Below are 18,671 nucleotides of genomic sequence, written 5' to 3' on the forward strand. Positions count from 1 at the left end.
AAAGCATTTGATAAAGTACCACATATTAAGCTTGTGAGCAAACTTGAAGTCCTTGGGATAAAGGGGGTATTAGAAGCATGGATACAATATTGGCTAAGGGATAGAAAACAGAGTTGTGGTGAATGGTTGATTCTCAGGCCTGAGAAAGGTATAAAGTGGAGTTCCCCAAGTTTCAGTGTTAGCAATATTTTTTTGTGTGTATATAAGTTAATAATTTGGACTTATGGGTACAGGTTACAATTTCAAATTTTGCAGATGACCCAAAACTTGGAATTATAATGCACAGCAAGGAAGAGGACATGGGTGGGCTTTGTGGAATGGCCAGACACATGTAAAATAAAATTAAGTGCAGAAAAGCATGAGTAGGAAGAATATGGTGCGACAATATGGTCTAAATGATACAATTTTAAAAGGCCCAGCCCCCGCTCGCTGAGGCATAAAATGACGTCGGGCGTGCATCCCGACGTCAACACACGTCATTTAGATTTTCAGTTCGGCCGCCACGCAGCCGAGCTGTCAAAGGCCTATTAAGGCCTGTTAAAAAGCAATTAAGGAAATCAGCTGAGCTGTCCAATCTTAAGGTTGGTGGGCAGGTGAAGAGCCCAGGCGGCCTTTGCATTTTTCATGGAACCTCATCCACGGGCAGGATGAAGTTTAATGAATGATTTAAAATTTTCAGACAAATTTTTATTAAAATTAACGCACATGTCCCAGCTCATGTGAGTTTCACATGAGGGGACATGTCATAAAAAATTTTTCAACGCTTTATTAAACTGTTTAAACTTAAAACTAATTTGCGCAAAAGAGTGCACTACCCACTCAGGCAACTCCACCACCCCCCCCAACATCATGCCTACACAGGGAGCCCACAGCTGGAAGGTGCTCCCTTCACACTGGGTGGGCATTAATTGGCCACATAAAATGGCGACGTCCAGCCGATTGGGGGCACTGATAGGCTGCGCACCCACCCATGCCCGTCCTTGCATAACCCCACCGATGGGGAGAAAATTCTCCCCCATGGGTTGGAATTGCCCACTGACTGGAGACCCAGCAAGAATCATACATTGCCCCCTTTCGCGAAGGTCCATTTCATTAAGTGCCAGTCCGGAATTTACCTGGGCAGTGGCAGCCCTTCTCTGGGATCAAGAACCCTGGAGACTCATTGAGAGCTGCCAGAGACCAACAGCTGTGCATTGCTCAGCAGCTTCACCAGAGGGGAGGTGGCTATTGCCAGAACTACACACATACGAGGGCCAGGATAGCTGAGGGAACTAGGCTATTAGGTGAATGATGATGGGAGAGGGTTCACACAGTGGGGACCACCAGGGGAGGGGCTGGAAAGGGGTCGGAGCAAATGTAGCTCTCAGTGGGCCCACCCCTCCTTGATACCGGGTTCATTGAGCAAGCGCTGAGGGCCTTTGAATGAGGGATACCCACCCCCTGCATCCACCCCTGTAGCCCAATAGCAACCTCAACAGGGTTTGCTTTTTGGTATCCCTGCAGGGCTAGTCCCTGCCTGTCACTGCAGCAACAAGATGAGGCCCGTAAGTGTGAATTAATTGCCCACCTAAGGGCCTCAATTGGAGGGGCGGGGTGGGAAAGCCATGAGTTCCCACTGTGCACTTAATCGGGGCAGAGGCAGGAAGGCAACAGGGTCTCCACTCATCACCCTCTGCTCAATTAAATGCCCTCTTGCCATGGGGGAGGACATTAAACTCCACCCATGTTTCCAATGGTGATTAGGTCAAAACCATTTGTCTGTATTTGAGCCACTAATTCATTTATTTTATGGTGAATGCTTTGCATATTCAGAGAAGGAGCTTTTGGGCCTGATTTTCAAATGCTGCTGAGATCGGGACCCAATGTGAGTGCGATTTAAAGATTGTGGTCCCAGAGCTCACCTCAGGATCCCAACGCCTCCCGACACATTTTGAAGGTCTGGCGGTGGAGATGGAAATGAGGAACCTGCTTGCTGACAATTAACAGACAATTAAGCTGCTTTAGGAGCTTGATAATGGATGAGGAATTTGGCACTGCGATTTTTAATGGTGATTTTGGCGAACCAGAACCATTAATGCACAGTGGTCAGGTATGCTGCAGGGTGACAGAATTCTTTTAATGCTTAAAATCATCAACCCTCAAGTATCCTGCACTGGACTGTTCATAGTAGCTCACTTTTCCTGGTGGCCTTCTATTTCATGGCTTTATGCTCTGCCCTCTAAGGAGGTCCTGCTCTTTTCGGCAGTGGCAGGCCTCAAAATGGCTGCCACTTGCCATTGCCACTGGCACCAGGGAAGGAGATCCTGCCTTCTTGGTGCCAGTAATAGGGTACTGAGTTCGCCTCCTGCTCAATAGGGCATTTACAATTAAAAATAGCATTGCCTGAGTGATGCAGTTGAGGTGCAGGGAAAGGATCCAGAATTCATCCAGGTATCAGGCTCCTGAACCTGCAATGAAAATCCAGCCCTTTACCTTTATTTTATAGATTGGGAAATGAAGCAGTGGCAACATGAAGAAATAAACTTTTAAGGAACAAGTGGTTATGATTTGCACTACAATTCTTTAGAGGGGTTGGTGGATACAAACTAAATAGTAGGCTTCAAAAGGGAATTGGATAGCAATGTGAAAAGGACAACATTGCAGGGATATGGGGAAGCTTTGGGGAGTGGAACTCACTGAATTGTTTTTTGAAAGAGACAACATGGACTTGATGGGCTGAATCTCCTCACCAAGTTACAATGGGGGCATCTCAGGGCTGGAGAAAAGGCAACTAAAACAATGCTTCAAACTTCAGAGAAGACATGATAAGTTCTTCAACAAGGAGGCATGGGCTCAATGTCAGAGAAGAGGGAAGGTGAATGCAGTTTATATTTAACAAAGCATTCAGAAGATGTTGATTATATGAATGTCCAACATGAGGGAGGCAGTGAAGGCAACTAATGTCAGGAAATCAATGAGAGTACAAGGTAGGTCTTTTTCAGAGGAAACACATTAGAATGAGAAATAGAGTAGTACCTTGTATTATTTAAAATTTTGGATTTGCCAGGTGAACCCATAAACAACAAAACTTTGTGTATGTATAGTTATTGCCTTTAAGATAATAAAACTTCTCAAGGTACTTCACAGGAGCATTATAAAGCAACATTTGACACCAAACTACATAAGGAAATATTAGGGAAGCTGACCAAAACTTTGGTCAAGGAGGTAGGTTTTCAGTAATGTTTTAAATGAGGAAAGAGAAACAGAGAGACTTGGGAGGGAATTCCAAACTTTGGGCCTTGGAAGCAGAACGCATAGTCAAAAGTGGTTGAGCAACTAAGATTGGGGATGCTTAGGAGACCAGAATTAGAAAGGGGCAGACATTTCGGATAATTATGGAGCTGGAGCAGATTACAGAAGTAGAGATGTGGCCATGGAGGGATTTGAAAACAAGGATGAGATTTTTAAAATCTAAGCATTGTTTAACTGGGAACCAATGAGCACAAGGGTGTTGGGTAAATGGGACTTGGCGCACTTTAAGATAAGGGCAGAAGAGATTTGGATGATGTCAAACTTATGGAAGGTAGAATGTGGGAAGCCAGCTGGGGTGAGTTGGAAAAGTGTGAAGTTGAGAGGTAAAAAAGGAATGATTGAAAGTTTCAGTAGACGAGGTGATGCAGGGTCAGAGTTGGATGATGTTACTAAAGCGGAGATAGCTTGTCTTAGTAATGGCATGGATATGAGACTGGAAACTCATCTCAGGGCCAAATGTGACACCAAATTAAGCAGACTGGTTCAGCCTCAGAGAGTTGCAGGGAGTTAGTGGATAGGAACAGGGTTTGTGATGGGGACTGAAGACAAAACCTTCAGTCTTCCTGATACTTAGCACATTAAATTTCTGCACATCTAGTACTGGATGTGGGACAATCTGTCTGATAATTTAGAGAGAGTGCAGGTTCCAGAGATGTTGTGGTGAGGTAATATTCAGTGTCAGAATACATGATGTGTCTTGTCAGACCCTGTACTTTCCTATCATCAGAAATCCCAGATTTGCACTAAGTGCGGTAACAGGCATGAAAAAAGATGTTTTTACTCACCGGCCACGATTGTGGGTTTTCACACCTTATTGTTCGCTTCCCATTTAATTAATTATGCAGCCATAGGAACCCCACTATCTTGTTGGCGGGCTGCCTCTGAATCGCCCGCCATGCCTTTACCGTGCCATTTCCTCTCTCCGGGTGTTATTACTAAACTGCAGCCACGCGCATAGTTCTCAATGCTTGTTGCCCAGGACTGCTCCAGTGAAGGTATGGCCCTGAAGGCCAAGAAAAGATGTGACCTGTCATTGGAATGCCATTTGGAGGCCCGCTGTGATGTCTTCCACCCCAGCTCTGGCCGCAGGAGGTCCAACAATCTCACCACTCTGGCTTGGGAGGTCTCTGGTGGTCAGTGCCAATGCTGCACAGAACTCTTCTGATGAAGAGTCATACAGACTCGAAACGTTAACTGTATTCCTCTCCACAGATGCTGTCAGGCCTGCTGAGTTTTTCCAGGTATTTTTGTTTTTATTTCTGCACAGAACAGGTTGGCCATCCAGTGCAGAAGGAGGATGAATGATCTCATCCATGCTGCCAGGGTAACGCAACCATCTCATCACTCTAAATTCACACACTCAAAGACCATCACACATTCACTGGCATCTCACTCACTGTCAGTTCAAGGGACATCACCACTCACTCTCTCATATGCCCTCACATCTCCATCTGGCCTCATCACTGGAGGCTGCCTCCTCAGCCCTCACCATCTTGAGGCCACTTGCACAGAACAATATGTGCCCTCACACACATCCTGGGATACTCCCCTTCCCCAGTACAGCCCTCGCCTGAGGCTACTTCTCCACCTTCCACAAGCAATCCCTAGCCCTACAGCCGTTGAAAAGCCACCCACACCTTATTGCAGGTCTAGTAGGTAGACATCTGCCTGCAAGCCCCACTAAAAGTAATGTGGTGCTGCCTGTGAAGCCTGGCACTGATAACCGCAAGTGCTGCCCAAAGCAAGATAGGCAAACAAAACTTGAAGTTCTGATTGAACTGCAGCTCACCAGGTGCATGTCGCTTATGTACAGTTGTGAAACACATCAGCATGCAATCACACCGACGTGCTTGAATGATTCCAGTGAGCAGGGCTTATAATGAGATGCTAAAACATTGAAATTAGGTTCCCGATGTGTGGCGGCAGAAAACGCAGCCCACCATTGATGGGTGGAGATCACAAATTGGTTTCACGACAGCATAAAACTGATTTTTGGTCTTCCCGCCATATTGTCCACTCAAGCCACTAAACACACCCGCTGCCAACAGGAGTGGAAAATTCTGCCCTGGGTGTCCACACAGCCCAACTACATGAGGAAACTAACTTCACATACAAATTTGATGCTGATACGTCTCAGAGCTGTAGAGCTATGTCGGTACAATTACTGAGTTCTCTGTTAACGCAATTAGTAACTCCTTCAATCTAATGATCTTGATGTCCTTGTTGAGCAACATCTCCTCAAAGGGGAAAAATATATAAAACCCACAGTAGAAATAGATGGGAGGGAAAAGAAAATTATTCAGAATGTGAGTATCCTTTCATTTTTTAAAAAATAGGTTGCAGAGTAAAGGTTCTTTATAAGATAAATATAAGCTTTAGATCTTGTTGAATATTTCGACAAATTATTGTTTCTTGTCTGTGTAGGGACAGATTTCCTTGTCTTTTTGACAATAACTAATTTTCTATGATCTGTTGTGGACTACAATCTGTGTTTCTTCCCAGCTTTGCCTAAAGGAATGAGCAAGGGAGACATTGTGTTCCTTATTGATGGATCAGATTATGTCGAGAACACGGATTTCCCTTTTGTTCGTGATTTTCTCACAAGTATAATAGAAAACCTCGATATTGGAAGTGACAGAGTGCAAATCAGCCTGGTACAATACAGTGATTATGCAGAAACTGAATTCTATCTGAACACCTATTCTTCAGAAGATGAAATTCTCTCTCATGTGGAAGGACTCAGACTGAGGGGTGGGATGCCACTTAACACTGGAGCAGCACTGGATTATGTCCTTAGAAATCACTTTACCAGATCTTCAGGAAGTAGGAAAGAGGAAGGTGTTCCTCAGATATTGGTACTCATCACTGCTGGAAGATCCAGAGATTACATCAAACCATCTGTGAATGCACTGAACCAAGCTGCTGTAATAACCTTTGCTGTAGGAACCACGAATGCAGACCCAGCGCAGCTGAGAGAGATTGCAAGTGACCCTAGTTTGAGCCTCAGTGTTCAGGAATTCCGCTCCCTGCCTCATGCACAGGAACAGGTGATGATGTTGATATCAGCGCCTCCTGCTCCACAAGAATCTACTGACCCACCAGCTGTTCCCATAAATCCAGGTACGCTGGTTCATTTGCTGCATTAATAGCACTGTTAATACAGCTATCAGAGGGATTTTGTATGAGACTTTGCATTGGATGTTTTTGATGAGACAAAGAGACTCGTTTTTTATATCACTGTTCCGCAAGCTAGAAAACATTACTAAACTGAGGAGTTATTGGTTTTTTGATAGAATGACTTGCAAAAGGTGTTATTTAGATTGAGGTGGGCAATAGACAAATCTGATGTACCTCTCATCTTGCATGATTAAAGTGTAAAATGGAGCATTCCACAGAGAGAGCTGGTAGCATCGTTTGCAGTTGTATGCATGGCTGGATAGATGGTGCATGTGGGAAGGTTATGGACTCCTGTGACACTGAGACTAGTCCTGGGGGAGATAGAACCTGTACAAGCTGGACAGGTTACACCTGAGTAGAGCTGGCACCGATTTCCTTGCAGGGCGATTTGATGATGTTATTGGGGAGAGTTTTAACTTGACAGAGGGATGGGAACCAGGAGGTAACATCAGAGAGGAAAGACCAGGTACGCAAAGAATTGGGAGAGAGAGATGGTATTAGATTAAGAAATAGGAAGGTGTTCAGCAGGGGTCAGGGCAAGAAGGCCTAACTTATCTTTACAGTGCATGTCTGTGAATGCACGGAGTGTATTAAGTCAGATTGGTGAGCTGCAGATGTAAATATCCATATGGGATTATACTGCTGTGGGAATAACAAGAGACCTGGCTCAAAAAAGGGAAGGATTGTGTACTAAATATTCCTGGATACAGGGTGTTCAGAAACATTACAGATGAAAAGAAAGGAGAAGGGGTGGCACCATTGATTAAGGGAAATAGTACAGTGCTGGAGAGAGAGGATGTCCTAGAGAGGTCAAGATCAGAATTTATTTGGTTAAATCTAAGAAGCAATCGGGCCCAGGTAAATTGGAGTCAAAGTTTGGCAGGCAAACTGTAATTGAACATTGGACTGCCTTTAAAGAGAAGGTAGTTCAAGTGCATCAAGAAACATTCCCAAGAAAGGTAAAGATAATTCAAAGCCGCAGCACCCTGAATGACAGAAGAGATAGAGAGTAAGATGAAGCAGAAAAGGCTTGCATACAACAGATGTCATTGATAATACAAGTGAGAATCAGACAGAATATTGAAAGTTCAGAAGGGAAATGAAAAAATGAATAAGAGCAGCAAAGAGAGAGCATGAGAAGAGATTGGCAGCCAACATTAAAAGGGATTCCAAAAGTTTTCTATAGGTATGTGACTAGTAAAAGGCTGGAAAAACAGGAGTAAGGCTGCCTAGGGACCATAAAGCAGATTTATGCTGGAAGGCAGGGGACAGAGTTGTTAAACAAATACTTTGCTTCTGTTTTTAGCAAGGAAGAAGCTGCTGCCTAGTCATAGTGAAAGAGGAGTTAGTTGAGATACTGGATGAGTTAGGAATTGATAAGGAGGAGCTATTTTAGATAGGTTGGCTGTATATAAAGTTCATAAGTCCCCAGGACTGGATGAGATGCATCTGCGAATCCTGAAGTAGGGAAGGATGGAAATTGCAGAGGCATTGGCCATAATCTTCTAACCCCCTTAGATATGAGATGGTGTCAGAGGACTGCAGAATTGTTAATGCCCAAAAAAGTTTGCAAGGATACATCCATCAACTACAGGCCAGTCAGTTTAACCTTGTTGATGGGAAAGCTTTTAGAATGACAATTCAGAACAAACTACAGCTACTCAGAGAAACGTGCATTAATTAAGGAAAGCTAGAATGTATTTGTTAAGGGAAAATGTTATTTAACTAATTTGATTGAGTTTCTTGATGAAGTCACAGAGATGGTTGACGAGGATAATGTGGTTATTACGATGCACATGGACTTCCAAAGATGTTTGATACAGTGCCATTTAACAAGCTTGTCATCAAAGTTGAAATCCATAGAAAAGAAGAGAGTGGAATCATGTGTATGAAGCTGGCTGAGTGGCAGGAAACAGAGAGTAGTGGTAAACAGTTGTTTTTCAGACTGGAGGAAAGTATATAAGGTTCTTCAGGAGTCTATATTAGGACTGCTGCTTTCCTTGATCTACATTAATGACCTAGACTTGAGTGTGCAGAGCACAATAACAAAATATTCAGATGGCACAGAACATGGAAGTATTGTGGAGTCTGAGGAGTATAGTGATAGACTTCAAGAGAACACAGACAGGCTGGCGGAATTGGCAGCAAGTTGGGTGTGTGTCCCTTCAAATAACACTGGTGCATGGCCCATCTTGCAGCTTCATGCCTGTTGCAGAATGACCAGCAGCAAGGCTGCCTGCACATTTGTTGATCAAATTTGGAATCCTGCTGTCCAATCAGCTGCGTAACATCAGGGAGCATTCATTTGACCCTTCTTATCCAGCAATGCCATGTGGGCTGTGCAGGAAATGGTCAGAATATGGGGTATACACGTCGGGTGGAATTTAACGCCCTCCTCCATGGTGAGGTTGGTGGCAGGGCATTTAATCGGGGAAGGGTGGCAAGTGGGGACCCTGCTACCTTCCCACCTCCACAGCAATTAAGTCCATGGTGGGAAGGCCGATTGATAGCCTTTCCAGCCTGCTTCCAATTCAGATCTTACGTGGGCAATTAATTGGCGGGTGGGGGTTTTGCCATGCAGGGAGATGACAAGCAAACAAGTATGGGGTTGAAAATCTAGCCCTTACACTTGCCAACAAACATTCTGTGAGCACGTAGCGGTGCAATTTGTGTTAATCAGATGGTCAAAACAGCACAGTGTCCTCTACAGGGGATCTAGGACCTGTGTGAACAGGCCAAGTAATGGTGTGTCTCCATAACCAATTGGATTTTAGAATCCTTACTGAAGCATGCAGTGTAAAACAGGGAATGTAAAATACAATATTTAATTCAATGCCAAAAAATAGAGGTGGAAAAATGAGATTGAGATATAAAGAGACAAAGAAAAAGTTAAAAACAGAAGTAATTTTTCAAAATCTCAAACAATAATTAAAATTTGAAGGCATATAAAATTTACTTTTAAAAGAAAAATCCTGTTTACTTTTAAAAGTAAATTTTCAGGGCCAGAGATGTTCTTTCAGAGTAATTAAAACTTTTCACACCATTAAAAAAATTACATTTCCTTGATTGGAGTGTATAATGGGTATCCAGGGTTCGTGTATCCATGGATATACTTGATGTGTTTCAATGCTGAGGATGTATTCCATGTATTTCAATATTGAGTCTCTCAGAGAGGTACCGCATTGGCATATCGAATCTTCTGAAGGAGCAAAGCAACACTGACAGCAACTCTCCGATTTTTGTGTTTAACTGCACACCGAAAGTTGTTGTCTGATTTACTTCTTAATATTGATAAGCGCTAAAAGCCCCACCATTACTTCTGCCACAAAAGCACAGTCAGAGGGTGGAATCATCCCAGATTTGCAGTAAGTGCGATAGTGGGCAAGTAAAACAACGTTTTACCTGCTGGCCGCGATGGTGGGTTTTCATGCCGTATCGTCCCAAACCCGCCACATTATTTATGCATTCCTGGGAAACACGCTGTTTGCGGGCGGCGAATGAGGCCCGCTTGCCATCTTCTCGCCGCTTCAGCATGCCTGGCGCCATATTTAAAGTCCAGCCGCACACATCACATCTCAGTGCTTGCCTATGACTGCTGCAGGGAAGATATCCATGAAAGGCAAGAAGACTGCAACCCCCAGCTTTAGCAATGTGTCACTGGAATGCCTTTTCGATGCAGTAGAGACCCACTGGGATGTCTCCACCCCCACTCTGGCCACAGAATGGGCAGCAGAATGCCAACCAGGCTTGGGAGGCGGTGGCAGCGGTGGTCAGCGCCAATGCTCTGCAAAAGAGGACAGCCACCCAGTGCTGCAAGAGGATGAATGATCTCCTCCACTCCACCAGTGTAAATCACTTTTCTCATCACTCTCAACCCACACACATACAAACCCATCACACATCCAGTCACTCACTGCCAGCTCAAGTCACATCACCATTCACACTCACACTCACTGTCACTGTCCTCATCCCGTCCATGGGACCTCTCACCACCCACACATGCCAGGCATACTTATCACCTGGCCTAGCAGGCATGCTGCTTACACTCTCTCCACCTCTTTTCATGCAAGACAAGCTGGCACACAACAAGAGAGAAAGGTCGCAGATTGGTGGAGGAATGCCTGACATCAAGATCCTCACAGACTTTGAAAACAGAGCCATCCAGCTGGCGGATGAGGCTCTGAACCATTCCTGTGCTGATGGTGAGGTTAGCGCTGCTCTACCAAGTGAGGATTCAGCAGTGCAACATCCATCAGACAACCATGCTCTGAGTGAGATGTCCTGTTTCACAGGCCACTGCCATGCACTAGTTATCTCCCCTTATTCCTACAGGCACATCTGGGAAACAGCCGATGGGACTCCATGACCCTGGGCCTCCATTCAAGCCCTGAGGAAACGTCTGAAGAGGAATCTGGATGCACCCTCCTTGAATTCCTGTCACAATACTCACCCACACCCTCCACTCACACACACCTTAGTGGGACCTAGCTTTAGAATAGCCTCAAGATCACAATCTGGTAAGCACATCACACTGTCTGATCCATAGCAGGTGCGCAGGGACTTGCCAGGTTTCTGGAATTCAGAGGAGTGCTGGAGGCCAGAAATTTGCTGAGTCCGAGTCAGATGATGAGCCTCTGGACTCAGTTGTGTCACAGTTGCTGGAGCTGCAAAGGCAAGCTCAGGAACATCAGGAACATCAGGAGCTGCACTCCTCAGATTGCAAGACATGATGGAGGAGTCCGTCCACCTTCAGTCTGATGTGATTGCACCGGCATGCCAACGCACCGAGTTCAACGCTGGTAGGATGGGGGCTGCCATGGAGACCTTGGTCCAGGATATCGGTCCTGCACTGCTGCACGGGCTGAGCTCCATCACTGATGCCATAGTTGGCTTCTAACAGTTTGTACGTGAGAGGGGTGCCGGGCAGTTCAATCTCATTCTAGCTACCCCTTCTCCTTAAGGAGTCAGCCTGAGGCTCTCTGGCTCTCATAGGGAGGAGGATCAGTGGGTCCACACCCCGTCCAGCTCCTCCATCTCCTCCTCAGCCAGCTCCTCTCCCCATTGCAGCACCAGATTGTAACGGGCGCAGCAGGCAACAACGATGCGTGACACTCTCTGTGGACTGTATTGCAGGGCTCCACCAGGCCGGTCCAGGCACTGAAACCTCATTTTCAGCATCCCGATGGTCTGTTCTACCAAGTCGCGAGTTGCAGCATTAGCCTCATTATATCTTCACTCTGCTGCAGCCTAAGGCCACCTAACGGGTGTCATCAGCCACTCTGCGGGTAGCCCTTGTCCCCAAGGGGCCATCCCTGCAGTCTCTGTGGACCTGGAAGGCTTCAGGGATCTGTGACCGACTGAGGATGTAGGACTTATGCACACTCCCTGGAAACCATGCGCACTCCTGCAGGACGTGTTTCTGGTGATTGCAAACCAGCTGCACATTCAGAAATTGGAATCCTTTGCGGTTGGAGTAGTTGACCCCTTGTTGCAACAGAGTGCAGTCGATGGCACCCTGCGCCTGTGGGAAACCCAAGATCTGGGAAAATCCAATAGACCTTGCATCCTGGCTGTCCTGGTCCCTGGCGAAATGTACAAAGTTGTGTGTTCTCGCAAGGATGACATCCGTGACCTCTGTTGATATATTTGTGGGTGGAGGCTTATAAGATCCCTCAGAGGTCACCTGTGAAGCCCTGAAAGGAGCCACTGGCATAGAAATTGAGCGTTGCTGTCACTTTCATGGCCACTGGCAGAGGATGCCCTCTATGTCCCTGTGGCGGCAAACCCTGCAGCAGTTGGCAGTTGTGAGCGACCAGTTCCCTAGACATGCGCAGTCTTTGGCAACGTTGGTTTTCGGTCATTTGCAGGAATGTAAGGTGGCATCTATAGGCCCTGGGTGTCACTAGGTGCCAACCAAAGATGGTTCGCTGTGGTTCTTCAGTGGCCCCTTCTGCGCAGCCAGGAGCTTCAGTTACTCTCTCCTCCGTTGTCTTCACTTTCTGTAGGCTATCAGGCATACAGCTAATTCACAAGGCTGCATGCTCCTGATGTACTTCTCCTGCAGGATGAAGGAGAGAGATATGTGGGCTAGCAAGAACCTGCCCTGGTTAAGTCCAAAGGCCCCTTAACGCTTCCTGGAGAGGGCTGGTCACCACTTGGATAGCTGGAGATAAGTGCGCTGCATGGCTGCCGGAGACCCCACCCACCTCCACCCCACTCCACCCAACCGATTAGCGGCTTTGCCCATTGGACTGCATGCTGTGCTCTCAGCTCAGGTGCAGACATTCTCCTAACATGAGCTGCAAGGCTGCACTGTTAGCTTGAACCATGTTGGAGACTGGTCCAAACTGGGATGCTGACATTGCAAGGGGCTGTGAGCGCCTCCACTAGTGATTGCTGCATGGCCAGCTTTAGCAAGGAGGTTGGACAAAGTGTGCAGTCATACAAATGTTCTACAGTCCACTAAAACACTCATGACTTTGCAGTCTGTGCCGGGAGAGGTAAAAAGCTCTGGGGCACTTGGTGGCACTTTGATGTCTTTGCATTGCTTGAGTGGGCAGAGAAGCTAGAGGCTGAACTCCAGTCATATCAATGGCTGTTTGAACTGTCTCAGTCACAGAGGAATGGTCACTTTATACAGGTTTCCCTAATGCTTGGCCGCTTCGCTCGCCTACTCTATCCCCCACCCCAAATGCTTGTGCGCTGCATTCAATGCGAGTCTGTCCTTGCCCCCCCTCCCAGAAAATCACCTCAACCGCGAGGCAGCCCTTGCCCCCCCAACCAACAAGTTGCCTCAACTGCAAGGCAGTCCTTGACACCGCCCTGTCCCCCACAACGCAACTCAAGCTTGAATTCCAACAGGCGGCCCTGGCAAGTGCTGCACATTGTTACTGTGCACTCAGCTCCGAGTTCCCCTCAAAGTGCAGCCCATCAAGCGCGCACCTTTTATATGCTCTTGTAAAGCACGCCGGTGTGCTTTCCTGCCGACGTGGATGGACGATCTAGGTTCCCGACGTATGATGTCGAGCTCAGCAGTTGTTCGCAAATTGGTTTCACACTGTCGTGAAACCGATTGCGCCATTGTCCGCTCACACCACCAAACACACCCAATGCTGGCAGTCACGGAAAATCTGGGCAGAATCACATTGCTATTTGTAGAATGATGCTGTGCACAAATTGTCTGTGGCCTTCCTTATTAATATAATTGACAGTGACTACACTTAAAATAAAGTACTTCATTGGATATTCTGCACTTTCGATATCCCCGAAAAGCTCATAAAAGGCACTATATAAGTGTAAGTATTTCTTCCTTTCTTTCAAATGAAAGGCAAACTAACTGAAATCATCACAGGAAAATATAATGTATGAGGGTGTCTTGCCCAATACAGGCATGATGATATTACAAATTTTTAAATTTTATTTTTGTTAAAAATGGACACTAATAAACTGTTAAGCTGGCTGCCAAGGAGGTGAGATGATCTTTGCATTTACAGCCCAGACTATCAGCTTCCGGAAAGTACCAATCATACTGGGTGGGGGTCTACCATTGAACAGATGTGCCTGGGCAGCACCCTTTTGTGGATTTCATGTCTGGCATTATTCAAAGCTTACTCCAAAGCACAGAGCCAGTGGACTCCTAGACTCTATGTCTCCAGGTTTGCAACATAACAAAGCGAAGCTAATGAAATCAGTTACCCACAAGTGTTCTATTATATATAACAATGGCCATTGACCAGGTGTCTGGATCTCTGATACTGAAATCCCTTCATTCCAAAACTCAGAGGAGACCTGGGGCAGTCTGCAGAAGAACACCAGCAAGACAACAGATGCAGCAAAAGGCTGTGCCACCTTTGCCTTTAAAAATCATGAGGTTTAAAAGTCTTTAAGAAAAAATCCTCAGCCTGATTCCAAAGCTCTGAGTTCACTCAGATATGAAACCTCCTGATACAATAGCCAAGTGTGTATAACTTCATGTCCTGCTAAACATTCTTCTCTTTGAATAAATCCTGGAATCCAAGCCACAGCCATCCGAACTTACCCGAACTACAATTCTGTAGTCAGAAAAGCTTCCTTCTTCCCAGGACTTGCAAAGACACATAAACTATTAACTATTCTTTGGTTTATACTTATGGAAGTGCCCTATCTTCTTTAACTATGTCTTTCATGAAAGTATGGTGTATGACCGACATAGCATTTAGATCATTCAGGGTGAGTGTATGAATGAATAATCGTCTTTGTTTAAACCCACAAAGGGCTGCTGCTGGTACCTTTCGATGTGACCACATACCATTGTTTAAAAAAACAAACATCTACCTTTTCGAAAATAAACCACACTGATTACAGGCAGGAGGGAAAGGAATTGGATGTTATCTCTCCTCCACTGACTGTAACAGAAATTGGGAGCTGCATCCAGGATTTGAACAAACTGGACTAAAATAGTGGAATCTTACATTAAAAGGATAAATTGGAAGCCAAAGGGGAAAAGTTCAGTAGGTGAAATTGTTTCTTTAAAACAAATGACTCCAGCAGCAGATTTTGTGTACTATCACTAAAAAGTAACATGGTTAGTTTCGATGCAAAATTGTTCATAGAGCAGAAGGCCTTAATTTGGCAAAATTAGTGTCCCTAAATGCAGACCAGCTAAAGGCCATATATAGGCAGGTAGAATTTATTATACAAAATAAAGCACAGAGACCTGAGGTACTAATGATGCTGGTTTTGGAATAGGTAGAAGAAACAGAACTTAAAACAGACCAGGTTGCCCTAGCCAAAATAACCTAGAAAAGCAAAGGCTTGAGTTAAATTTTCAGGCAAGGGAAAAGGAAAGGGAAAGGGAAGCCCAAGAGAAAGAGAAGTCCAGAAGGAAAGGAAAAAACATGTTTTCCAGCTTGAGAAGCTTGAGATGGAATTAAAAGCACAGGAAGATAGAGACCTGTGACATCTTGAGGCAGCTAGGGAGAATCTGATTTTACCTTCTGGCAATTTGAATTCCTTTAGCCCAGAGGATGTTGAATCTTTCTTTACAGCCATTGAAAAACTGCCAGCTCAATTACAGTGGCCGACAGAGTTTTGGACCCTCATAAATTAATTTTGGCTGGTGGGAAAAGCTCACAAAATTTATTCCAAGCTGCCTGCTGATAGTACTACCAGTTATGACTAGGCTAAGGCTGTTATTCTCAGCTCCTATGAACTCATGCTGGAGGCATACCACCAACAATTTTGGAATTCCCGTAAAAAACCCACACAGACCATCCTAGAATTCGAAAGAATTAAACTGGTAGCTTTTGGTCTGAGCACTGAAGACTGACCACTCCTACAAAGGCTTAAGAGAAATAATTTTATTAGAGGAATTTATAAACTGTCTCCCATACAGCCTCAAAACTCATGCAGAGGAACAAAGGTTTTCCAGAGTCAGAAATATAGCTATCATGGCTGAAGATCAAATTAACCCATAAACCATAAATTAAACCATAAACCAAAGCAATGTGGATCAGGTAGCTCTTAGCAGCAAGGGAGAGATATGAAGGTAATAATGAGAACAGAAATAGACTCCAGAGGAAAGGAGAGATATCAATCCCCAACTTTAAGAACAAGGGATCTGAAAAATAAATAAGCAGGGCTGCGCTCTGCTTGCATCCAATGTGGTAAACCAGGCCACATAAAAGTGAACTGCTGTTTCACCAAGAAACCAGCAGGGGAAGCAGGGTTCAGAGCCTTGAAAGTGCTGAGCCCAAACTCAGATGGGAAGGGGCTAGGCAAAATTCCTACCAATTCTTCCTGCAAAAAGGGACAATGACTCATTTTGCATCCCAAGCTCCCAGAAAATAAACTATTTTCCAAAATAGGATGTTTTCAAACACTGTTTGTAGTAGAGATTGCCCATTTTCACCCGAAAGCAGGAAAAACACCATAGCACTGGTAAAGGGACTTACACGCACATGTTTAAAGGCTCCCCCTGTAAAAAAAAAATCCCCTAAGAAGTGCGTCACCAGGGTATTTTTTTTTAATTGGATATGGGTGTCGCTGGCTCGGCCAGCATTTATTGTCCATCCCTAATTGCCTTGAGAAGGTGGTGGTGAGCTGCCTTCTTGAACTGCTGCAGTCCATGTGGTGTAGATACACCCACAGTGCTGTTAGGGAGGGAGTTCCAGGACTTTGAACCAGCGACAGTGAAGAAACGGTGATATATTTCCAAATCAGGATGGTGAGTGGCTTGGAGGGAAACTTCCAGGTGGTGTTGTTCCCATGTATCTGCTGCCCTTGTCCTTCTAGACTGTAGTGGTCGTGGGTTTGAAAGGTGCTGTCCAAAGAGCCTTGGTGAATTCCTGCAGTGTGTAGATGGTACACACTGCTGCTATTGTGCATCGGTGGCGGATGGAGTAAATATTTGTAGATGTGGTGCCAATCAAGTGGACTGCTTTGTCCTAGATGGTGTCAAGCTTCTTGACTGTTGTTGGAGCTACACTCATCCAGGCAAATGGACAGTATTCCATCACATTGTGCCTTGTGGATGATGGACAGACTTTGGGGAGTCAGGAGATGAGTTACTCGTCGCAGGATTCTAGTCTCTGACCTGCTCTTGCAGCCAGAATGTTTATAGGGCTAGTCCAGTTCAGTTTCTGGTCAATGGTAACCCCCAGGATATTGATAGTGGGGGATTCAGCAAAAGTAATGCCATTTAATGTCAAGGGGCGATGGTTAGATTCTCTCTTGCTGGAGATGGTCATTGCCTGGCACTTGTCAGCCTAAGCCTGCATATTGTCCAGGTCTCATTGCATTTGAACATGGACAACTTCAGTATCTGAGGAGTCGCAAATGGTGCTGAACATTGTGCAATTATCAGCGAACATCCCCACTTCTGACCTTATGATGGAGGGAAGGTCATTGGTGAAGCAGCCGAAGATAGTTGGGCCAAGGACACTATCCTGAGGAACTCCGGTCAGGGTTGTTCCTAGCTTACTGATAGGGAGGTAGACCTATTGTTGGGAAATGATGGTGGAAAATCAGGTACACCAGGTTCAGTGGCTCAAATATAGGTCATGGGGACTGGGAAAATAGGTGGGAAGCAGAAAATGTTGTTCAGCGGCAGAAAGCTGAAGAAGATCCGAACACACTACAGGGTCAGCAAGGATTAGGGAATTAGAAGAAGAGTCAGAGAACTTTCTGGAGTCCAGGAGAGAGCCTCCTGAGATAGAAACGGTCAGGTTGGAACCCAGAAAAGTTAAAAAGGCCAGAACCAGGCCAGTAGGGTTTAAAGAGGCCAAGGAAGGGCCATTGGAATATAAGAAGAATGATGGAGCTGAAGCAGATGTCTGGTAAGCAGACACCTTTTCAGATTTAAATAGGGGCAGAGGAATGTTCCAAAGCAGCTGCCAGACAGTGAAGGATGTGTCTCACCCAACTGAAAATCCACAAGACAGTGCAACAGAAGCTGGCCAGCCACCTGTGGGCAGTAGGATATGGGACAGATTGCAGACCAACCGAGCCCAAAAGTAACAGAATTAACCACAGAACCCTCAAAGGATCAGCGACAAAACAAATCCACTTAAACCCAGCAGTTCAATTTCCCAGACAACTGATACTAAAGTGATAGGTGAAAATTCAGACACCTCACAGAGGTCGGAAAACAATACACACCACAACATCACCCTAGAAATACCAATCATCAGGGGACCAGAACCTAACTTAAAAGATTCAAGGTGTTCTGGCCCTGCCGTGGCAGAACCCGCTATGGGGGATGTGGCAGGCCAGCCAAAAGTCCAATGATTTTTGCTAGGACTGGACAATCCTGGCGGCAGGTGGGGCGGGGAAATCTCGCCCATGGATTATGGAAACAGCCCTGAAGCTTCCTAGACCTCATGGCCAAGCAGTCATATTGATTTACATATTAAAAGCTTTCAAACAAAGTTCAGCTTGCTGAAACTTGACCTTTCTTTAGGGACCGGCTTGAATCCTGAACTTCTTTCAACTACTAACCACACTAAGCTAACTCAACTACTAACTACTAATCACAGAGGGAGGTGGTGCTGTAGTGGTATTGTCATTGGACAGGTGTTCCAGAGACCCAGGGTAATCCATTGGGGACTTGGGTTCAAATCCCACCACAGCAGATTTGAATTCAATAAAAATCTGGAATTAAAAATCTGATGATGATGACCATGAAACCATTGTCAATTGTTATAAAAACCCACCTGGTTCACTAA

At 45.4% G+C, this 18,671-nt stretch overlaps 1 protein-coding gene across 8 annotated transcripts in view; it reads left to right on the top strand.

Annotated features, from left to right (window-relative positions):
- The window catches only part of LOC121284611 (collagen alpha-3(VI) chain-like), a 244,605-nt gene that overhangs the window by 142,737 nt on the left and 83,197 nt on the right, over positions 1 to 18,671 (top strand). For all 8 annotated transcript variants that reach the window (XM_041200115.1, XM_041200113.1, XM_041200119.1 and 5 more), the window contains one exon: positions 5,794 to 6,411. In XM_041200115.1, the coding sequence (XP_041056049.1) occupies positions 5,794 to 6,411 (618 nt within the window). The remainder of the gene's footprint in view (positions 1 to 5,793; positions 6,412 to 18,671) is intronic.

Source organism: Carcharodon carcharias, chromosome 12, assembly GCF_017639515.1.
Source record: "Carcharodon carcharias isolate sCarCar2 chromosome 12, sCarCar2.pri, whole genome shotgun sequence".
NCBI classification, from domain to species: Eukaryota; Metazoa; Chordata; class Chondrichthyes; order Lamniformes; family Lamnidae; genus Carcharodon; species Carcharodon carcharias.